Source organism: Triturus cristatus, chromosome 2_2 (genome assembly GCF_964204655.1).
Source record: "Triturus cristatus chromosome 2_2, aTriCri1.1, whole genome shotgun sequence".
In the NCBI taxonomy this organism is placed as follows: domain Eukaryota; kingdom Metazoa; phylum Chordata; class Amphibia; order Caudata; family Salamandridae; genus Triturus; species Triturus cristatus.
The window spans coordinates 152,182,685-152,207,270 of NC_140582.1; the positions used below are offsets into that span (position 1 = coordinate 152,182,685).

The window sequence follows — 24,586 nt, forward strand, 5'->3', positions numbered from 1 at the left end:
TTTCATGATACACAAAAGGGAAATTTAATGTTTTTCTAGTGTTAGTTAAAACCATTTCAATGATCTTTACCAAACGGTACAAAACCAGCATAACTGACTACATCAATATATAAAGATAAATGTGTTACAATTTTACATATTCAGAAAAGACACTCTGAATTAAATTTAAAATACAAAACCTTCCTGTAGTTTTGAAAAGATATTTGCAGCAGTCTTCAATTGCAAATGTTGTTTTTTAACAACCTTAGAAACAATGGGTGCTTCTAAATTTCCCAGCACCACTGCAATACTGATGAACCAGTATAACATTGTCTGGAATGATATTTACACTATTCGGCCAATACACCACGTTCATTTTTCTAGCTTTCTTCAACAGCTCGGTGCTTAATTTCAGCCGGTAGATTCCAGAGCTCTGCACCAGCACATAATTGTCAGCACCAGCTCTAGTGACAGTCCACCACATGGTGGCACAGTCTGTCTAATTTTGAGATGAGCCCAACAACAGGATTTAATAAGTCAATTTCCATTAAAAATGAATAATACCTGCAGCTTGCACCATGATTATGGTGGCCTGGAATAGCCTGAATTGTCTCCCTTGTAGGAGTGCAGTGTTTACTAGTTGTGCTGGCACTGCTGGCAGGGGCAATTGGTGGTGCAGGCTGCAGTGGCTTCCGGTGACTTCATTTTTTACAAATTAAGAACTGCAACAGCTCTTTTAATTGCCACTTCCTAATGCAAGGCGATCCAACTTAAGACCAAGAGTACCCAATCCATGATCTGCTACTAATTTTCAGAGAGGCCCAAACTTTGTAAATGAGTTAATTTTATCAAAGAGGGCTCTGATTACAAATCAGGTTGGGCAGAATTAAAGCATGTCATTTATTCCACATTATTATAAGTTGGTAGGTTTTTCCACACCCGGGTTTTCCAGGTATGGGAAAACCATACCTGAATATTCCAGCATGTAAATTTATCTGGAAAAATTGCATACAAATGTTGGCGTCCGCAGCAGCCAATTCTGACAGAAAATACTGTCCCCATCTATCCTTACTCCCGACACCCTCTTTTCCTAGCCCTCTACTCTGCCCAGTGGTCCATGCATGTATTTAACACCTGCTCAAGAGGATGAGACAATTTATGCTTTAAACGCCATGTAATTGGGAATTCTGTGTGGTTTTATGACTGGGAAAATCAGTTCCACACTGCGATTCCCCATTCCAGGGGGCTTATTTCATAATTGCACAGTACTGGGGCAGATTTTATGCATAATAACCATTATCTCAGCACTGCCCAACTCAGGGCTGAATCTTAACCCAGTTCCAGGTCTTGAAGCGTCAGCATGCTCTTTAAATTGGAGATGTAGTTCTCAAAGTAAAAGAATATGCATAACTCTGTAAAAATCATGGGAACCAGGGTACCTTGTACCTAACTTGTTTTTAAAATGAATTGGCATAATAATGCAGGAATAACTGCTTTATCTTCTCCTTATCCATTTTACAGGTTCCATTACAAGTCAGGGGTTTTTCTGAAAGGCACTCCTTTCTTATCCCAGAGTTGTAGACCTGATGGGCATCCGTAACTCTTGGGAGTGGGGGGGGGGGGGGGGGGGGAAATGCTCCGATTTATGGGATTTTGCACAGTAACATGAGGGATTAAGAGTTTTCACATAGACTATCACACATTTTTGCCTGGAATTCCATTTGGAGATTTTGACTGCTTTCAGGAGCTGAGGTTTCTGAGTGTGCCTGCAGATCTCATAATCCTGATAGAGCCAGTAACTCCCATTACGTATCCCATCATGGTTACTGTGGAACTAGGAATGAGGCCCTATGTCTTATTGGGAAGTCCGTCAAGTGATAATATCAGAAAACAGAAGCCATCTATACTAAACTAGGAACATGGGTGATAAACCAAGGATGGAATGAAGTTCAATAGAAACATTCTGATCTAACACATAAGCCTTATTGGTTGTTCGGTAGATCAGAAAACAGTATAGACAACAATATTACATGATATACCTACACGGAGGTGTATATCGAGGATGATTGATGTAGTAGGCGAACCAAGAGGTAAATCCCCAATAGAAGGCACAGCCCTGTAATGAAACACAAACTGTTAATAGGGCTTGGATGGAGTAAATAGAAATCAATATTGCTTTCCATTATATTACATGCCTAGGGCTCACTGTGATACTTAGGCACATTTCAGAGGGTACTATAATGAAGATTTCTTGAGTGTTATTGCTAAGATGCCCACTGTAAAACAGAGTAATAGGGCCAGATGTACGGAAGTGCAATGTTGCATTTCCTAAATAGCGACTGCATAGGAATCACTATTTAGGAAATGATATGTATAAAATTACCGTTTTCTTAATAGCGATTCCTATAGTGTAGGAATTGCTATTAGGAAATCCCATGTCATTCGGAACTATGGGACAGTTTTGCATTTCCAAAATAGCAATTTCCTATTGGGAAATCGCAATTTTGGAAATACGAAACCAAGGATGGCAATGAGCGGAAGGTTCCCTATATTGCACCCCAAAATGGTGGTGTGCATGTAGAGCACACATATGCCGTAGGGGCATGTGTGGGCTCTATTGCACTTTGAAAAAAGCATCTTGGGGTGCTTTTTTTTTTTAATTGCACATGGTACCATCGACTTTGAGTTGATGGTTATTGCATTTCCTAAATGCTCATTTTGCATTTAGAAATTGTTTTGTACATTTGCTATGAAATCGCAAATAGGAAATTTATGATTTCCTATTTAGGGAATCGCAAAATGCAATTTCAACTGGGTAGGAATCGCTTTTTGCAATCCCTAAAAGAGTTTGTACTTAGGAAAAGCTGTTTTGCAATTCTCAATGGGCCGAAATTGCGATTCAGCCTGTTAGGAAATGCAAAAGGCTTTGTACATCTGGCTGATTTTTACTTACTACATAAACTAATTTAGCAAAAGTACTATCTAGGCTATTATTCTTAATTTTCATCATCATATTCCTAATTCAGCAAATGCTGCCATAAAAGTTCACATAGATACAGTTCACATAAAAATTTAAAACAATAAAATCAATACAATCCTTAAAGACCATCATGAAAACCATTAGTGAACATTTCTTATATAGCAACTTAATCAATAGACAGTACTAGTAATGCAATTGCACAGTGCGACTGGAGCCATTTGGCTTGTACTTATGGGTTCCAGTAGCACCTCATTAGGGAAGGTTAATAAATTAGAGGGTGAGGCTAAATGTTTTATACGGGTCACATTACCAACAACAATGGACAGTGCTGTACAGTTCTCAGGGCCAACACTACACTGGCTGATTCTCCATACTCCCATTAAAAGGCGGGACAGAGCAAAGACGATCAAGGGAAGTGTTGGATCCAAGGATTCTAGGGGCAACCCGAAAGTCCTTAATCCCCATACTCAGAAAGAGTGGTAGCGTCCACTTATTTCAGTAGTTTTGAGAACACTGACAAAAAGAAAATATGTGATTGATGCATTCCCTCGCTTGGGGACAAAAAGGGCAGGTCAGGTTTGGATCGCTGTCATGTTGCCAACATTTAGCAGTGAAAGTATGCAGTGGTAGAATCCTGGAATAAAATTGAATGTACAGGGTTTTTGCCAGTGGGGGGATTCAATGAAGTTTAAGTATTCTTCCATAAGGAAGGTATTTTTAAATTCCAAAAAGACTATTGTCAAAGTGTCAAACTTCTGTTCCTACTAAATTCCCTATCTATATACCTCCAATACATCCCCTTGAGTGCAGCCTTTGACATGCCGGTCATAGCTCCTGGATTAGTTCACAGGTGTTCACACCCCATCTTTACCAGGAAGGTCTTGATATGCCCAAACCAGGTGATCCTGGAGACTCCAGGCTGCCTAACTAGCTCCTCCAATCCTGCCTGATACATAACTAGGTCCACTGAGGCCCATAGCCATCTTCAATACAGCAAAGGTCTTAGGGCTGCTTTAGGGGTGAGTGACCTTTGGCCTAGATCCAGCTGTAATGGCAGGGGTACTATTAGGGAGATTCACCAAGGATCGTATACATTGGTTCTCATCTACCTCCTGTGCAGTAGACCTCTCATGTCCCCACAGTTGTCCCCCACACAGGGACCCACCCAATGCTTGCTGGTTAAAAATTTGGATAGCCGGAGAAACAGGTCGAAAGCTGGAACTCATAAAACCCCTCAAGATGCCCCCTGCATAGTGTACAAGCTTCAACTTGCTCTTGTGGATCCCAGCAGACCAGCCAAAATATTCCTTCAGAATGAGGCCCAAATACTCAAAGGTGCGGACACTCTCAAGGAGAGCACCGTACAGAGACGGGCTTGAGAAGGTTGTGTGGCTGGGATACAGGACCATGAACTTGTTTTTTTTTTAGGTTGATCTCAAGCTCACAGAAGACACCAAACTGGTCCAGGAGAGTTTGGCTGCCCATAGGGGATTTGGATACCAGTAGGGTGTCTTCTGCGAACAGGAGGGATGGGATCTTCACACTAGCTAGGCTCAGGCGTTATGATTGAACTTCTCTAATTGGGCTAACAGATCATTAATATATAATAGGAACAGGGTTGGGGCAAGAACACAGCTCTGTCTTAGCCCCCTCGTGACTGGTTTCAATGTTGTCAGCTCACCATATTTGCCATATCTGACCTGCGCATTGTTCTTTTGGTGCAGCTTCCTGATGACATCAACTAGATAACTTAGGGTGCCTTGTTCGATTAAGACTGTCTATGAGGCCTCCCCTGGCACAAAGTCAAAGGCAGGGCAGAGGTCAACAAAGACTACATAAAGCTGACCACCTCCCAGAATGACATACTTCCAGTATATAAGTCAGCACAGTTACTTAGGGTCCAGCATCCTCTTCCTGTCGTTTATAATACCCACTTTTTGGCAGGTGTTCACCCAAACTGGGTTAAGAAACTTGATACCCCAATTGCAAGTAAGTTCGAAATATAAAGGAACAGCCAACATGTGTTTCAAGTCCCAAGCACATCAGTCCAAGGGGGTGAAACACGTGTTGGCTGCTCCTAAATCCTATCACACATCAAATTACCTACCTGCAAATAAAAATAAAATGTATTTACAAACGGATATGACTATGACTCATTACTACATGGGAAGAAACTATTAATCTATGTTGAACTTCCAGTATATAAGTTGTAGTCGAAATACTTGGTCAATGATACTGGTCCCTGCTCTGAACCCTGATTGGAGTGGGGTTATAAGACCTGCGGCCTCAACCCACTCACACAGCCTATCCAACAGTATAGGACAGAAAAGCTTTTGGGAACTATCAATAAGGCTGACTGCCCATGATTGCATGGCAGGGACTATGAGCCTTTCTTGTAAAGTATAGGCCTGGGTGGAATTCGTGGAGTTTTGCTCTCAGAACTCCATTAAGTGACCAAGAAACTCCACCACGCTATGCAGAATTTTGCAAGCTGTGGAGTGCAGTATGTCACGCCATTCATGCTGATTTTTAGTGCCAGGTGTTTGTCCCATACTGGAAAATCATTGTGAGCGACAACATGCAAGAGGATGCTGTTTCTTTCTGCTGCTCGAGTAGCTGTTCAACTCGAGCGGCAGATTCCTCAACATGAATGGATGGTTTCTCAATGCGAACGCCCGTGTTGAGAAATCTCACTGGGAGGTGGTCTAGCGTTGGGTTTCCCTTGCTCATGCCCGCCAAACCCCACTCTGCAAATCTGCTGGTTCTGCGGAGTGTGGAAAACTCCACAAACAGAGTGGAGTTCACCACCAAGGCCTAGTAAATTGGTGCCGATCACAGCCCCTGCCCAGGTGAAGGGAGTGGGTAAGCCTTCCAGACTACAATTAAACGGGAAACATCATTTACATCGCATTCAGTACACCGCGAAGCTGTTACATCGCGGTCGTTACAACGAACGCGATGTAACCACCGCGATGCCATTACAACGCAAGTCTTTACATCGACTTGCGCTAGATGGCGTGCTAACATTACAAATAGTGTAGTTTACTATCCCAACACCTTCCCTACTGTTAAGTGGACTGGAGTTGGAATAGTAAATTACACTTTTCTAAAGTTAGCACGCCATCTAGTGCAAGTCGATGTAAAGACTTGCGTTGTAATTGCATAGCGTAGTAACATCGCAGTCGTTGTAACGACCGCGATGTAACTGCACGCGTTGTAATGACTCGCGTTGTTACGTCATACATCCAAATTAAACTATTTATCAAAATATGGGCCCCAAATTGCCTTGTCTGCCTTAAAAAGGTCCTCAGGCACCTTATCTCGCCCGATCGCTTTTCCTGGAGTGATCCATACTTTGGCTTTAGTGACCTACCTTACGGTGATGAGGGAAAATCTGCATACGGTTGGTTCAGAGGAGGCCTCCCTGTGTAGGTCATTCTTCACACTATGGGACTTTACTGTCATAACAGTGAGGCCCTTGCTGCTACCAGAATGGGTCCTTGCCTCGTCCATGACCTCCCTATCATACAGCCCTGAAAAGTGGTTAACCCATGCTGCTGCTGAGATGTTTGAGTTCAGCGGAGCAGCTAAATCTGGCGTCCTATCAGCCAAAGTGTGCCAAAACAGCTGAAGATCTTTTAATTTCACCGCATTCAGCAGGTCTTCCCATTTCTCCATCTCATTCTTGCGTTTGGCCCTGACTAGTGAGGCTTTATGAAAGGCCCGTGCTTCCTTGATTAAATTCCTCTTGCCGCGCCTAATGGCATCTGAAAGTGTTTTTCTGACTGCCCAACAAGTTTTAGTGTACCATCTGCCGCTTTAGCCTTCCTAGGGAGGGACCTATATTCCACCATAAAAAAGTCTTTAATTGTACAAAACATGGAATTGTGGATTGTATCATAGTCACCTCATGTAGCAACTGCCAAGGCATTCCCCCAATCAATAGGACTTCTTCGAGGGCTGTGACAAGAGACTCATGAGTCTGCTTTTGGATGGACCTGGTTGAGGCAATAACACTCCACCTCAGCCTTCGACGATTACTTGAAGGGACAAGCCTCCTCTCCAATAATTTGTTGACACTATAGGTGACATTAAGCCCCAATGAATGGAGAGTGAGATCCAGGATGTTATGGTCACTACTTTGCTGCTGCACCACTTCCATGTCAACAACTATGGACCATAGCCAAATATCCAACAGAATTTAATCTATTTGGCTTGAGCCCCCCTGCCGAATAAACGTATCCCTTCCCTCCTTGTCTGATAAAGTTCTCCTATTGCATGCTCTCAGACCATTTCCAATGACAAAAACATTCAGCTGCATAACAGCAGCTGACCACCTCTTAATTGGTGGTAGGGTGAGAGCAGGTATCACCCATAGTTCATCCTCTTCTCCGCTAATGGGACCAGACCCTGCATCAATTGGTTCAAAGCAACATTTAAGGTCCCTCATCACTATTCTAAGTACATCAGGTGGGAGGGATGGCAGATGACCGCTAACTAGACCAATAACTGCTAGGCTGGCCTTGTGATTGTCATTCCTACAATAAACATTATATAGCCAAAAAGAAAACCCCTTGGAAAACTTCAGAGTCGCACACAAAACCTATGGGGAATGTAGATCGATCATTCTAGCAGTCCTTGATTTTGCCTACTGCCTGACCCATCACTTCGACTGGCAAAAGTCAATCATTGGCATCCACTCCTGATAAAGGCGTGAATCTATTATAGGTTATGATGGGGAAGGCATTCCCATATTCTGTCGTTGTGGCTGTGGCCTTCTACCACTGGGCTGAGTAGGTCTATAGAAAAAATCTAAAGGGATAATTACAATTGCTTAACTTGTAGCCCAATGTCTGTAATCAATTGGAATGCCATGCTTGGATTCCTACAATTTACGATCCTACAGTCCTCTTTTATAGTTGTGGGTGAGTGGCCTATGCATCCAATCCTAAACACCTACAAAATGTTGTCAAATTCATGTAAAGAAAAGTTAGCATTGCGGACAAGCCAGTGGCAGACTTTGTTCCTGAGCTCTGAATAGTTCTCTTCTTTGTCATGTGCTAAAGGAGGTACTACAATGAATTCTGCCACATAAGGACAGCAGTCAGGTGGAAGGGACAGAGTGGACTGGGAGCCCCTTCTAGGTTACTGCAGCTTTTGTTCCTGTTGAGGTGGCCTACCCCTACTCAGACCCCTTTGCCACTGGTGGAAACTTACTCCCCAGATGATCAGCCTACGCTGTGCTGCAACATGGTGGGGACGGTGCTCCATACCCTGTAGCCAAAATAGAATGGATAGCATCACAGGCACAGGACTCCACTCACAGCATGTGGCTCGGATTAGTACGGTCAGTTGTTGCGATACAGCATGGCCCAACTCCTGTGGACGCTTGACTTGGTAATGGGACGGAAGACTAAGGAGCCTGTAGAGTCTCCGATTTCAATGTAAGGGCTCTGCAGGTCCCTTTTAGTGCACTAATCCTTACTACTAGAGGTGCAATCACAGCTTTCACTATTCCCTGAACTTTGACAATGACCTCACCACCGCCCACGTTGGTGGTATCATCTTTGCTGGTTGGGTTGGTAGTTGGTGTCAGCCATGCCACTGTTATGACCTGGTCCATCTGCCCATAGGATCGGGTGTGGGGCTGGTATTAGGGCATACAAAAATTCTTTGTTTTTTAGCCTGCTCTTAGCCACTTGTTTCAGTTTCCTTTTTTCTTGACCACCACTTCACCTGAGCTAGTAGACAGATTCTGGACGATGTCCATCAGCGGTGCCCTGCCCGGATCTGACGTAGAGTCTACTCCTATGATTTCAGATCTTGGTGATGGATCAAGTACACTTTGGCTTGAGATTGTCCCTTAAAGGGTTTATCAGGGTGACTGCACAACGATGGGGGCCCTCTCAGAAGAGGTAAGTTCTGTCCAGCTTCCATGTCCAATGATAGATGCCTTTCTACTAAGTCTATCTCCCTCGCAATATTCACAGTTCGTACCAGGAAAGAATCCAAGATAGTACTACTCCTGGGTGAGTTATGAGTACTGTCCTGTTCCCTTTCCATTTTGCACTTTCCCATCTTCATAGGTGAAATGAGGGTGAAGTTAGGGCGATAAATCTCCAAGCAGCAATCCTGCAAGCACCTCCGCCCTTCGACCGACAGTCAAGTGGCAGGTAATGCAGTAATGGAGAATATGAAGGAAATGCAGCCAGTGCAGGAAATACAGGAAACACAGGCAGCAGAAGGCAGTGGAAGTGAGCAGTATCAAGCAATGGCAGACGTACCGCATGACCAGCAATGATGATGATCTACTAACCTCCTCCCCCTGATCTAGCTAGAGATGCCGCCTCCACCCACACAGCTGGAGTTGATGATGGGGTGAAGCAAATGGGAGAATTATTGCGGCATGTGGCACGCTGCATCACTGTAGCTGCCCCCCTGCTGTCCCACCACCCTGCCATTCACCGGTATCCGCCCGCCTCCACAAGCAAACTAGGTTCAGTGACTGGGGATGGACAGAACAACAGATGGACCAGCAGACAGACCAGCAGACAACAGACAGCAGCAGTGACACTGTCCATGAGGCTACAACGTTGGCCTTGACCAAACCAGCTGCGCTCCCCCAGTCATACACATTGGTGGTACAGTAGACCTGAAATGCGGTGCGCAGTATAGGTGGCAAAGGGTTAATGACCGTAGAGGTCTTTCAGGGTGAAAGCTGCAACCAAGCCAAAACAAGTCCTCATTAACCATGAGTCTCTGTGAGGCTACTCCCCTCTGCACGCACTCCCAGCTTCCAGCTCTCAGCGAAGCATGTGGGTGGGCATGAGCAGGACATGACGTCAAGGGGAGGGGGATCTTAGTTTTCTATATCCGCTTTTATGACAAGAGAATCCTCAGAACCACCTGTAAATCCAGCTCTTTGACAGGATCAAGTGCTGGACAATGACCTATTAACAAGCTGTAGAAAATGTGCCTTACAAAGGTACTTGATAGGGACAATCTAATACTTTGTTTAATGTTTCTCTAATGTTTCTCATGATTCCCCCTGGTGTGTCCTTTTTTTCTGTACTCCATTCCCCCTGTTCTGTTTTATTTACCATAGTCATCTTCTAAAATTTAGCATACTCTGCCTACTCCTCCTAGCTACCACCTTTTTATATGTCTTATTTCTTCCTCATGTTCCCATCTAACATCCCTCCAAGCAGACATTCATTCGTTCCCCCATTTTATGACCTGCAGATATAGGTTGTAGCGGTTTCATAGCCTAGACTCAGATTAGATTTGGGGGACTACAAATCAATATTACATTCTGTTGACCTACAAGTTTAGGGTCCTCTTTGAAGATTAATCACATTACAGAGGATTGCCATGATAAAGATTCCATGAGTGTTATTTCTAAGTTTCTCACAGGATATCTACCTGATAGTTACCTACTAAATCAACCCATGTCAGTATTAATTTTTCTACACTTAAACATACTATTCAGGTTGATATTCCTAATTTTCTATACCAGTCTTCATGACCAGAGAATTTTCAGAACCACCTGTGAATACAACTTGTGAAATAGGTAGTGGCATACACTGAGCATGGCTATATTGACTCGATGCAGGTGGGTAATCACAGGAATCAAGTGTAGCACACTGGGTAAGCATGTGCCTATTTACTAACTGGAGAGATGTTCTTTACAGGGGTCCTGCACAGGGACCAATTGATCATCTTGTCCATGTTTCATTCATTTTTCTCATAGTTCTCCCTGGTGTGTCCATTTCCTCTAACTTAGCATAGTCTGTCTCCTCCTCCCATTGGCCCCATTTTGTATGTCTAATTTCTTCCTCTTGCTCCCTTCTAACATACCCCAGCAGACAGTCGCTCCGCAGTTGTATGAATTTTGGATGTAGGTCGTGTTGAGGCCATAGCCTATACTCAGAAGGGCAGCTAGTTGAGAGCAGATACCCCAGGGCCAGATGAGTGTGGTGTCACCCTAGTGCCCATGGATTTTCAGGCCACGTAGGTCAGGGACAGGTTAGCACCAACCAGGGGCCTGAGGAAGGGTCAGCGACAATGTTGCCTTGCGGATAGCTGAGAGGGCCTGGTACAGCCTGTCCACCACGGTAGAAAGACAGAGCATGTGTCTTTTGCGGCCGGCTCTGGGCTGGTGTTCGGCGAGACATTGGAGACGCAAGGGCAGGACTGTGCATCTGCCTTGCAGGATTATGACTCTTCAAAAGATTTGTTTTAGGAGCAGTTTGGTGATGGTGGAGCTGGGAATGGGTAGGTGCCGGGCCAGAATGTGAATTGTGATGGGGTGCTTGGAGGGGATCATTGGGATTTGGATTATAATGAGGAGGAATTGAAGGAAGGTGAGATTGTGGACAATAGGGATCATGAGAGTGAGTGGTGTGTGGCACCTCCTGAGGGGGAAAGGGGAAGGGGTGTGACTAATTGGTAGGGAAGTTTTGCTGTTTTACAGGAGGTAAAAATTAAGATGATGTCTAGTCAAATGGGAAAAACCTTGGCATTAGGACGGATGGCGTTAAGCCGGGTAGGGAGTGTCGCATAGGCAGAGTTGCAGGGGTGGTGGAAGTGGGGAAATAAGCAGCAGGGCTAAAAGTGCAAAATCAGGGAGGGTTGACCCAGGTTACTGATGGGTAAGTATGTGCAGGACCAAGGGACAGACAGGGATGCAACGGGTGAGAGGGAGGTGGGGACAGAGGGTTTGCATAAGAAATCGCAGGTCACAGAGGAGAATCCAGGTGGGGGTAGGGGACAAAGAGAAAAAGGAGAGTAAAGGAGTAATGAAGAAGATGCCGTACCTGGGGATTACAAAGCCCTTTGGTGCACATTTGATGGCTGCCACTAAAGAGCGTATTGGTAAGGGGAGTATGTGGAACTCTTTAAGCTACTGCACCGCGAGGTCAGGGCGAAGGAGGGCTCCAAAAAAGAAAATTATGAGCTGTCCCGAAGGCCCAGGGTACCAGTCAGCATAGAGAAGTGGACAGCTGCCTTTCTTATATATGCGTGCATTTATTGCCAAAAGGACCCTGAGAGATTTGCTACATTATTTAAAACCCTGGATTTGGTGCAAAAGGCACAGGTGACGTTCGTGGGCTGGATGTAGGTACGCTATGATGAGGAATTCGGGGCTCGCCTTAATGAGGAAGAACATGGGGTGTGGGGACAGCTGGACAATGAGCTCTTTTTGCAAACTATGACTCCAGAGCAGCCAGCCCTATTGACTTATACGGCGAGTGGCTGGCTGGTCATTTAAAAGCCCTTTCAAGGGTGTCCCACCCAGACTTGGGTGGGTATGGCAGGATGTGGACAGACGGGGAGAGCAGGTGCATGTTGGTCATTTAACAGGGGGCAGTATCTACGGGAGTATTACAAATGTTGGCATTAGTGCTCCACCTGCGACGGAAAGCACATGCTTACCCAGTGTGGCATCCATGAGTGGTGGAAGTTGGGTCCTGTTCAACAGGGAGGCACTGGGGGCCGGTGGACTGGTTGCAGTGACTGAGGATGAGAGAGATGAAGTCAGAATTCCATGGGAAAAATCACAAACGCCAGTTAGTTTGGAATGTTTGGAAAACTGGATTGATATAGTGGGGTTAGACAGGGAGAAAGAGTTACTGTTACCAGGTTTCTAGTTTGGTTTTAGTCTATGTTATGAGGGCCCCAGCATAAGGCAGTGGGCAGAAAATTGGTCATCTGTGAGAGGCCAGGAAGAGTTATTTGGGAGAAAGTTGTTGAAGGAGGTGACGGATGGGAGAATGGAAGGGCCATTTTCAGATTGGGTCCTGGAGAACTTAGGGATTTCACCAATTGGGCTGGTCCTCAAGAAGGAGCCGGGTGAGTTTTGTGTCATTCATGACCTCTTGCAATCTGAAGGGCAGTCTGTCAATGAGTTTAGTCTTGACAGGTTCAGTTAGGTGCGTTATGCCTCTGTTGATACAGCAGTTAAGCTGGTCAATAAAGTGGGTAAGGGTAACATGATGGCGAAGTGTAATGTCAAATCAGATTTTCGTTTGCTTCCCGTTCACCCTGCGGACCATGAGTTGTTGGGCATTCAGTTTGGGGGACATTTTTTTTGTGAACAAGGCTTTTCCCATGGGTTTTGCAGTCTTTTGTTACTTGTTTGAAGCTTTCAGTTGCCTATTGCAAAATGTTTTGTGCATGTGGCAAAGAAAGAAGTTATGACCCATTACCTGGATGATTTTTCATTATGGGGTCTCTGTTTCTGGGGAATGTCGGGAGAGTTTGACGCTTTTCAGGATTTGATGCAGGACTTGGGTGCCCCATTAGTGCTAGAAATGACTGTAGGGCCCATCCAGGTGCTTACATTTTTGGGCATTGAGTTAGATGCTTACAGGATGGAGATTCATTTGCCTGAGAAAAAGTGGAGGCATTGTTTGGAGCTATTGGGCACAGTTTTGGCCAGGGCGAAGGTGCAGGTGAAGGACATTCAGATTTTGTTGGGCCATCTGAACTTTGCATGCAGGGCTGTCAGGGTCGGGATGTCTTTTTGTAGGAGGTTGGGCTGGGCATTGACAGAGACTTTACTCTTTGGACATCACTGGGTATGCCTCAAGGAGAAGTTGAAAGAGGATTTGAGGCTTTAGCGTCAGTTTTTGAATGAAAGCAATGGGATTCCCATAACAGGACTTGGGAAACAGATAGTAGACTCCGGTCACTGGAGATGTTTTCTGATACTGTGGGTGGTCATAGCTTTGTCTTGGTTGGCTGGGGCTGCAGTGTGCAAAGGAATGGACGGAGGCTTGGATGCGGGGGTGGCAGGCACAGCATTGCTTTCCTTGAATTGTTCCCTTTGGTGTTGACAGTATGTTTGTGGGGATGACACTTTGCGACCAAAACAGTCCTTTTCAATGTTGACAACATGACGGTGGTAAATATTGTAAGCCACCAATCAGCAAGGGAACCCAAGGTGTGACAGTTGTTGAGAGTTTTTGTGTTGGAGTGTTTGCTTGTGCATGTTACTTACAGGGCACGCCACATTCGGTGAGTACACAATGAAATCCCTGACACTCATTCTCGCTATTAGTGGGCCAGGTTCAGTAGGTTGGCCCCAGAGACAGACGAGATGAAGACAGCAATGCCAGCTCACTTGTGGGTGGTAGGCGAGAGTGCATGATTCAGCTGATCCTTGCCTCGTTATCGGGATCAACTCACAAAGCATATGGGCTGACGTGTGACGAGTTTCTTCAATCGGGGGTAAGTGTGTCAGTATGATGTGGCAAACTTTATATGTCTCTGATTTAAAAAGGGCTTGTCGGCTGTGACAATAGCCTGAAAGTTGGCAGGTGTGGCATTTTTCAAGAAGCTGCAGTGGGGATACAAGCCATCAATGGGGGAGTTTGGAAAGCGCATCTTGGAAGGATGGTCCAGGGAGAGGGGTATTGGGGAGAGGTTGCGGTGTCCCATCACACTTAGCATTCTGAAACAGGTGGCTGCCGCGCTTTAGTGGGTATGTCGGTCGGAACAAATTGAGCAGCGTGACATTGACTTTCATGGATTTCACTAAGTATGGGATTGTACTGCTTGTGCAGTGAGCACTTTTGGGGTTTTAGAGCTGGTGTTTAAATTTGAAAGCACTGCGAGGAGTAAAGTGCGAGCATCTTAAAACTGTCTGTTACAATTGAAGGCACGACGTGTGGTAAAGCGATTAATTATTCGCCTCAATATTTGTGTGTCAATATGCAGCATTTTAACCTCTTCTATGCCCATGACGAGATAGTCTCGTCATGGAGCGTGGTTGCGCTGTGCCCATGACGAGACTATCTCGTCATGGACCCCGCCCGCTAATGAAAGGCCCGGCACAGGAGGGGGAAAGGGCGGGGCATTCAAGGGGTTAAATCACCTAAAGGCTGCCATGCTCTGTATTCAAGAGCGCGAGACTGTTGATCCAGGCTATTGTTATTTGTATGATACTCATGATGCTCTGAGGGGCAGATTTACAATTCCTGGCGCATCCCTGCATATCAGCAGGGATGCGCCAGGAAACTTGCGACACGCATCACAATCCTTGCGCCACCATGGATGCGGCACATCATGGCGCAAGGAAATGCAGATGCGCGTCGAATATGCCATCGTAACGTTGGTGCAGTGCTGGAGTTGTGTAGCGGGCGCGACGCAACTCCAGCACCGTGCCAACCCGGGCTATCTTGCACATGGTGCGTCACACCTTACGCCTGCTTCAAGCAGGCGCAAGGTTTTGACGCAGCGGGGTTGGAAAAGTGACTGAGTGACTCAGGCACTCTTCCGAGGAGTTCCTGTGCCGGAACGCCCCCCCATGCGACAGAACGCCCACATGAAACCTGACACTGGTTTCATGTGGCGCAGGGCTTTACAACGTGACGCATCTCCGTAGATGCGTGACATTGTAAATCCCCCGCAGCATGGAACTAGCTTTATGCCGCCACAGCGCCACAGAAGTGACGCAACGGTGGTGCAAAAGTGACGCACGGGGCTTGTAGATCTACCCCTGAATGCATGTTCCCTTAACGCAGTGTCTGCAGTATCTATGGTGGTGTTTGAATAGGCCAGGAGGCTTCCAACAGTCAGCTGCGTGGGTGGAGGTCAGGCCCATGTGAGTATGTAGGCATCTCATTGACGCAGCCTGTCAAAGGCTGTAATGTGCACTGCTCCCAATAATGGAAAAACAGGAAACTGTATGCAATGTGAGGATGAATAAGCGTTGTGCGAGGAATGCTTTGCAAGCCTTCACAGCGGAGAGGATGCTATCTCGCTTACCCAAATGCAGTGATCAACAGGCGCTTTGACGTGAACCTGGTAAAAGGCAACGTTGCGCGTGGTCAGTGGATGGAAACTGGTGAATTCTTACTTGTGATCAGATTGTGTGGGGGAGACATGAGTTTATTTCCTGCCACTTGGAAATACTGTCTCAACCATTTTATTTTGAGAGATGACTTAGGGGGTTTTGGAACTGCGCCCAGGGACACAAGGCAACATCCAAGGATTCTATTTATTTGCATTTTTATAAATGTAATTTTATGAGCATCTTCGGGTGAGGAATCCGGGGACTTCAAGTGCCATTTTTTAATGCCATGTTAGCATATTTTTAAGTGCTTTTCTTAAGTTTCTGCCATGTTTAATTTTTCTGCTGTTGACTATTCTATTATACTTGCCATTTACTGCATACTTGGAATTTTAGTATCAGTATGTGTCTGATGCGATGCTATATTGGCTTTCCTAGTATTTTTGCTTTTGTCTTTGTCATGCTTACTTGTCAACTCTTTACGGAGTATGAAGTAAATCTCTGTTGGCTGCATGTGTGTTGCTCTTTATGCCAATGTTACTTATTGTTACTTGTGGTGAGGAGTATGTTTTGTACTCATATATTAATTACTTTTACTTGAGCTATGGCATGTTTGTTGCATCCCATTCAACTCTTACAGTTCCTGGCGATGGGGCAGGGATTCTGCAACTCAAACCGTACTTACATTTATGTGGCTTGTGATAGGCATTTGCATTGCGCCCAAACCATTCTTGCTTTTGCTTGTACTGGGTTCACCCAGACATTAGTTATGGTTACTGGTGATGGGGCACCTGCGTTGCATTCGGACCATTCTAATAATACGTGTCTTGGGAATAGTAATGGCATCCATATGTTACTTACTTTTGCTGGTGTCGGGCATTTGCGTGGTTAATTTGTAAAACAAGCATTGTCATAGCCAATAGGTCTCGCCTTTGGGACCTTATAAGTGTTTAGCCATGCAACAGTTGCATAACTAAATACTTGTAAGGTCCCAAAAGCGAGACCTATTGGCTATGCCAATCGGCCGTTGGGCCGCGAAAGTGATCGCGATCCCGATCAAACATCAAAGCGGCCGCACGGCCGCTAAAGTGAAAGTAATCTCGGTCAAGCGCGGCGCGCACGCCCGCGCACATGCACTGTAGCTGTAGGCTGGCCTGGTAGCACTTTTTGGAACCCTCCCAATAAGTCTCGCCAGACCAGCGCATGCGCTGGGTCAGGCGAGACCAAAAAAAACTAAGTGGTTGGGCTCTCGTCAGGAGGCAGCTTGCATCAGCCAATGTCTCCTGTTGGCGCCGCCTAAAACAGAACCAACTACTTACCATGAAAGTGGGGATAGTATGTGGCAGAATGGCCAGAGCTGCTGACTTCCGAGCTGGGGAACCAGGTTTGAGTCTCAGCATTACCTCAACATCCTATGATTCTGGGCAAATCACTTCATCTCACCATGTCCATCATAAATTAATGTGTCCTTAACTGATGCTCATGAAAAACACCAGTGTTGCTGATTAAGTGCCTGTGCTGAGCACCGGAAACCACTGGCTGAAATTAAGCACTTATTTGCGTTTCAGCCAAACCGTTCTTCCAATTACATATTATGGGGCATATGTCTTACACCCAGATGTTGCTGTGCATTGAGGCTTGCTAGTTGCTACCCAAACAAATACTTACTTTACAACTACTTACTTTAGCTGGTGAGGGGGCATTTTCTTTGTGCTCAAACTCTTTTCTTTGGATCCTATGTGTTGCACCCACAGGGGCCTATGTTTTGCACTTTATTATTGGGCAGGTGTATGGCACCTGCTGGGGCACACGTATTCCACACATGTGAATGGGGCATATGTGTTGCACCCGCAGGGGCATATGTTTTGCGCTCTAAATGAGGTGTCACTTTTGTTGCTCCTCCATAATTTATTGTCTGCAGAAGGGGGAGAGTGTGGGTGTTTCTCCTGAGTGATGCATGTGTGTATTATTCCTAATATTGTATCTTTATTTCCTTCTCTGGTCCTTCTATTTTTATGTATTGCAAATTTGAATTTGTACTCCCTTACTTTGTTCTCATTTTTATGTATGTTGTGTATTACTCTCTTATTTGTATTTATATTTTCTATTTTTTCCATAAAGGAGGGAGGCGTGGGGTATCTTCATTTCTATCATATCAGAGGGGGATGAAGAGCTCGATATTTAAAGGGGTCCTACGCCTATGATCCTCCCAGAAGTAAACTAATTGACCATCAAGGTAGGAGTAGTTCCTCATAGGCCAAGTGGTCACTAAGTGGTGAAACCACGAGGCTAGTGATACTGTTGCGGGGAGACCAAAAGCTCAGATCCTAATGCCCTCACACACCTGTTATGGTGTCATGCTTCATCATTGGGCGCACCTCGCCTGGTCAATAAGTTTATCTTCATTTCTATGCCATTCATTCTCTCTCTCCTTAGTTTTATGTCCCCTGCTGCTCAGCCAATTGACTGAGATATAATTAGAATGCTGAAGTTTTTAATGTATATTTTTCTGAGTATTATATAGCTCAAACTTGCCCCAAAGGTATCAGAGTGCTGTTACATGAGCAGTTGCGTTACAGATGGACACATTCATTTTGTTAGGCACGTTGGAATTAAGGGCCCCAATACGATGGCGGGCAACGGTAAATGGGACAGACCGCCAGGGGGGCGGCGGTCCCGCTATGCCAATTAGGATGCGACCGTCTCCCTAGAGGCCACATACCGCACCTTTTACATTGAGGCAGGTGGTGCTGTAAGCAGCACCCGCTGCAATGTAAAATATGCATGTTGTGCATTGGCATGCACAACGTGACAGGCACCGAGGGGTGCCTGCCACCTTGTGCATGCCAATGAAGGGGGTACCATGGGAACCACCCAAGTGCAGCCATCCACCCCCCACCCTCCAGGAGCCCACAATTGGCCGCCAAAGCCATTTACCGTATGCCTTTCCATGGTGGAGTCTCCTCCATGGAAAGGCATACACACCGCAGGCATGCTAATATGGATGGCGGTGCCTGCAAGGCACCACCACCATATTGTCTGCCTTTTCCGCCCGGCCGGCAATCCGACCGGCGGAAAAACGGCAGACAGACTTTCCGTACGCCGCGGTACCCCCACCATAGTAATATGGCGGGGGATAAATTGTGCCATGATGTCGTGTGGATCGCCACCGCCCGCCACCGTCGGCTGGGCGGTGGCGATCTGCACAACATGCTAATAGACCCCTAAGTGATTTTCCCGGAATCACAGGATGTTGAGCGTCCCTGCTAAGGCTCGAACCCGGTTCCCCAGTTACGAGTTCGACCGCTCTTCCCATTAGGCCACATCCTCTCCATGCATGGTTGAACTGCGTGGGCTGAGCAGCAAGGATGCTGCTCCTGGTGGGGCTTCCTTACTACTATCTTTACCTGTAACTTGAGACTCCTAACTTGAGAATAAACCTTATTCTGTTTCACCTAAACTGCTGGCTACCCTGCATCATCATTTACCACAGAGACACTCTGTATTTCGGTCATTATGGAGTGGTTATTTTTGGGGGCATTCTGGGTCACAGAGGTTGGGGCGTGTTTGGCATGCAAGGGGATTCGCTGGCCCAATGCCAGATTGCTTGACGGGGGTGGCTCAGGTCTGGATCTCAAAGTCAAAGACAGACCAGTCAGGGAGGGGAATGTGTGTGTCCTTACGAGTGTACCCAGATGAGCCAACAAGGCGGACAAAGTGGGGAAGTGTTTCAGCATGAAAACGGTACACCTTTTATGCCCCCAGAGACACTTGGTATTTTGAGAAAGACATTGAGCTCATTAGGCTGTGAATCGTGGGATCTTGAGATGCACTCCTTTCAAATCAGGATGATATTACGAATGTCCTGGACTACCAATGAGGTAATACCGCCAGGTGAACTACATACAACATTCATATTAGTATCTCCCTGTGTCGATATTTTTGCACAATTCTGGAATGAGAAATAACCAAGAGTATATAAGTCTTTGCACCCATTTACCATAGATCCCCCCTCTTTCTGGCCTTTTTTCCATGTGCAAATTTAACCAGGTATTACCTAGCACAATTTATATGTAGATAAAAAACGTAGATGTGAGGTACTTTTGAACAATTTATAATATAGAATTAGGCACCAATTCCCATTTGCGTCTCATTCAGTTTTACTTGGGCCACTTGCAATGAGGGTCTTCAAATATAGTAGGGTTGTTGTGGGGCAGGCATCTCTGAGCAGCAAGTGTTTGCTGCTAATCTTGAGGTGAACCATTACCGTCTAGTGCGTTATCCTAGCAGTGATCAAAGTTTACCTTTAAACTTTAAGCCAGCTTGATGGATTGAGGCATTTTTTCTCAAGGGAGCCGGACATAAGGTATTCCTCGAAGACAGTGACATGAAGTTGGTGTTATTTGGCATCAATATTCCTGTTAATTCGATTCCTTGCAGCTAGAACCATGCCAGTATCTCAGAGATGTTTCTCCTAGCTGGACCTCAGATTTAAGCAGTTTAATCGAGACGCTACAAACACAGCTAATCTGTTTCTAGTCAGCCCATGCCATTTGAGTACAGTATGACAGTGAAGGTTACATTTTGCTGTTAGTTTGTGGTGCTCAATCCGAGCTAGTGCTGAATTTATGTAGACGGCTGTGGGTGGTGGACACCCCCGGCACTCGCATCTTGGGACCCTATTTTAATTCATCAGGCTTTGTCACAGAGAAAGAAAGAAAATGGCCGAAAAGAAAGAAAACAGGATGAAGAGAAAGACAGGATAACAGTGACAAGTGGTTGAAACAGGGATGAAAAAAGATCCCGAAGGAGTGAGATAAAGACAGGAAGTGCATTATATAGGTTTTAAAAAAAAGCAAATTAAGTTCTGGCGCGGTCCACTTCATTCCATCAAGCTTGTTTCACTTATTAATTGAGATGGGGTGAGATGTGTAATCTCAATGTAGCATAACCTGCTTCCCCTTGTCCTAGGACGTACCTGTCTGATTCCCTAAAGCTATCGGAACTGACCGACCTTTGGGACATACCCACAGATCACCAGAGATGCAAAAAGTCTGTGACAAATGTAACAAAAAGGGTATCCATTCTAGAAGATAAGGCAACACTAGCCAGAAGGGCTCATAGTTTGATAGTGCTTAGCGACTATGAAGTTCTTAAACCACAACCTTACTTCAAAGTGGGAGTCAAAACGAGGACAAAAAAAAATGTTCCTAAATTTGCGACTAGGCAACTTACAGATTCTCCCACACCTCCCGCCATGGGAAAGGAGCTCAGGACCGCAGTCCTTCCGCTTATGCGCAAGAGGAGTTGAAGACCTGGTGCACGTCATGTGCATTTGCCCCAACTTAAAGGACATAAGAAGAATCCTACTTCGACCAATATTCAAGCAGAATGGCATCAGGACATGCAGGCAGGCAGTAAAACAGTGCTTCAATCCGGCTGAGACGCAGCTAAACTGCAGGCTCACAAAATTCTTTGATATATTAACTGTGAGACTCAAACAAGCATCATTATTGCACATCGGCTAAACAAAAAAAAAAAATAGCAGGGCTGATCCGTCATCACCACCCGTCCTTGCCGCTTCCGCCACTACACCTCATGGACCCACAACCAACTAGACGAAGGGGCATATTATCGAGAATGGCGTTAAAATTATCGCCGCTTTAGCGGCAGGAAACGGCAGCTAAATCGGCGATAATGGGCTTGATAATATGCCTTTGAGAATTCCAATAGAAGCTCAGGTTCACACCAGAACATGGGCTTCTATTGGAATTCTCTGCGGCATATTATCAAGCCCATTATCGCCGCTTTAGCAGACATAAAACGATGGCCGCTAATATTGGCACAGTACTTATTGGATCAGTTCACCTTGACGCACAATGCACTTTGTTGTAGAGCGCAACGTCCAAATGCGAGTTTTAAAAACAACGCACTTTGATGAACTTTTAAACACTGTTTTTATTCATTGCATTATTATGGAATTTTACTATCATGTGTATGCTACGGTTTTAATTATTCATGCATAATAAAAATTACTTTCTTACTTACCTTGTCCTATGCCAGAGGAAAATAAACATACATTTGAAAATAAATAAGCTAAAAGAGGCAGAGCTGTGATTTATTGCACATAGGGCGCCCTATGAAAGGCAGAGAGGACAGCCTTTATAAAGGGCGAAGCCCAAAAAGTAATATTTCAGTTTTTCTTATCTCTCTGAGGCTGTTGATACAAAAACAGAAGTGTTCACGCAAGACAGCACAGTAAACGAGGGAACTGTCAGAGTGACAAGTGAAAGGAACAGATGCCCAGACAACGGTGTGAAATGCCTCAACAGTACCTGCCCGATGGCACCCGAGATGCAACCGGTCTCTTTCATTTTTCCATTTAACATTAGGGCAGCGTTTGTGGGGAAAAAAACACTCAAGTTCATGATAGCATTTCTTCCCGAAGGGGCCATTTGGCGCGAGCTGTTTTTTTTCCCATCTCGCATGGCGTGATGAATCCGAATCTCACCTTTATCATATTTTTCAGAGGAGTGTGCCCCGCAGAGAACTTGTGAACAAACAGCGTCTCCAGGAGATATCTGAGATAGTGTAAACAGTGGCAGAAACAGGACAAGCTGCAGGAAAAGAAACAAACGAGAAAAAGACAGATATGAGCGCTCTGTGATTGCCTCTGCATTATTCATGCTTGCTGCGGGTTAAACTGAGCCCATGGAAATTTCTGAGACAAAGTGTTGACGAGGGTCAGGAGGATAATAGAAGGTTTGCCCTGAATCGCTCGGCGGATTTATTGTTGCAGTAAATCAACAGTGAGCTCATCTTTCATGTGTTCAGCGCGTGGCCTGTTCATACCTCGGTGGTTCATGACATCCACCCAGTGTCTAATTTCTCAAGACGTTTGCTGTCATGCACCCTCCAAAACTGTTAATTCAGCAAAAGTTAGTCATACTGATACAGGTGTCTGTGTGTGCGGATGTGTGTGTGTGTGTTTGTAAGTCATACTGATAAAGGTGTGTGTGTGCTTGTTTTCTTCCTAACTTAAATGCAGGCATTGGTGTTTATCTGCAGAGCTTCCTTGTATGGGTCTAGCGCCGGGATGTCCCCCTGAGGTTGATGTGGGCGCTTTATAAATACATAAAATAATAATAATAATAAATGTGTGCGCTTAATAAATACATAAAATAATAATAAATGGGCAATGTAATTATGCGGCAATAGAAGAGCAAATTATGCTGCAGGGTTGACTAAATAATACGTCACGAAGAGGCAAACTATGCAGGATAACGTGGCAATTGGTTTGGCAGTATTATTTTGCTATTATTCTATTGTGACGCACATTAATATAGTTTAGGCACATATTTCACCTCATTAGTACTAATTAAACACCTGAATGCGACAATCCACAAAGGAAAGGTGAACACATTTATCTGACTCATTCTGGTGTCTTTTGCAAAGGGTCTGCCACTGTGTGACACCTATGGGAATTCTTTTTTAGGAACTTTTGATCCATTGAAGCTAGTATGAGCTAAACTATGCAGCATATAGTTCATTACGTGGCAAGTGCAGTCATTCCAGAATTACATTCCCCAAAAAATCGTGGTCTCTGAATTCCAGTGGCCCTTTTTACATTTTTATTTGCATGATGATACATTGGCGGGTGTCTGTGCATGAGCATGTATACTTGTATGTTTGTCAACGTGCACTCATGTGCATGAGCGTGTAAGCATGTTGAATGAATCTATTTGTTGGGACAGATAAGTGCCCGGCATGGTGCCGGACATGCACCTCAGCTCTGAGTGCCGCAGCTGCACCAATATCTGGATCCTTTGTAGGGACGTTTGGTCGTGGGCGAACACAGATCATGTGTGTGCACCATGTTTTAGGCCTGTCTCAGGCTAATGTGGTCTGCTTAGAATGGCAGAGGTGGACCGCGCACTACCCATGGAAAGGTAGATGACTATTGCCTTTACCAAGAGTTAAATGACATGAGCACAATGGTGGCAGCATTTTGTGTTCAGTAGAATCAGTAATGTGAACAGGACTTTTAACCTGTGTCACTAGAGTGAGGCCCTTTGGTACACCTGTGTAAAGTTATGTGGCTCACCCTTGGCCTGCATGGAGTGAGTGTAATGCCAGGCAGCACATGTTACTTGCATGTGCGTGCTAGGTTGCATGTGTGTGTCTGTGTATTGTACATAACATGGAGGCCTGTGGGTTCTATTTTGGAAGCGCAGGACCTGGAGAGGCTGGGGAGGTGAGGACTAAAACCCACATGTGCTGAAAGGAGATGAGCAGAGCAACCACTCTGCACATCAAAGGGCTCCTTGCTTCCAGTGGGACCTCAACTCTTGTTGTCAGGGAGATGGTGGGACTGATACGACTGATACAACAGTGGAGTGGTGTGGCTCACTGGTTAGAGGCAGCAGACCCGGAAACAGAGAACGGCCCGGGACCAGGGTTCAATTCCCGACATGGCAGGGTCGTGGACCAGGGCCAGCGGACTCGATAATTCTCGCCTCAGTGCCTACTCTAACCAGGGATCACACCCGGCAACTCTGGGCATTAGCTTGCCTCATCTCCACAACGGCCCCCCCACATTTGCCGGGGATGCCTGGTTTCACCTTAGAGATACCCAGGAGGGACCATCTCACAGGGATAGACAGGACGGGTTCCCCAGCGGTCTGCAGCGCCAGGACGCCTCAGGGCAGCAGTGCGCTTTACAAGACACATACATTTACATTTACGACTGGAACTACCACTGAATCTGATAAAGGGACATTCTTAGTCCTTCGAACCTTAATAAGCATATTTCAGTCAACAAAGGTGTGATT

General features: G+C 45.5%; 1 protein-coding gene across 1 annotated transcript in view; it reads right to left on the reverse strand.

Moving 5' to 3' along the window:
- The window catches only part of TECRL (trans-2,3-enoyl-CoA reductase like), a 659,246-nt gene that overhangs the window by 275,310 nt on the left and 359,350 nt on the right, over positions 1-24,586 (reverse strand). Inside the window, exons 6-7 of the mRNA XM_085641139.1 lie at positions 22,267-22,372; positions 2,023-2,095 (exon numbers count right to left, since the gene is read on the reverse strand). Coding sequence (XP_085497265.1) covers positions 2,023-2,095; positions 22,267-22,372 — 179 coding nt within the window. The remainder of the gene's footprint in view (positions 1-2,022; positions 2,096-22,266; positions 22,373-24,586) is intronic.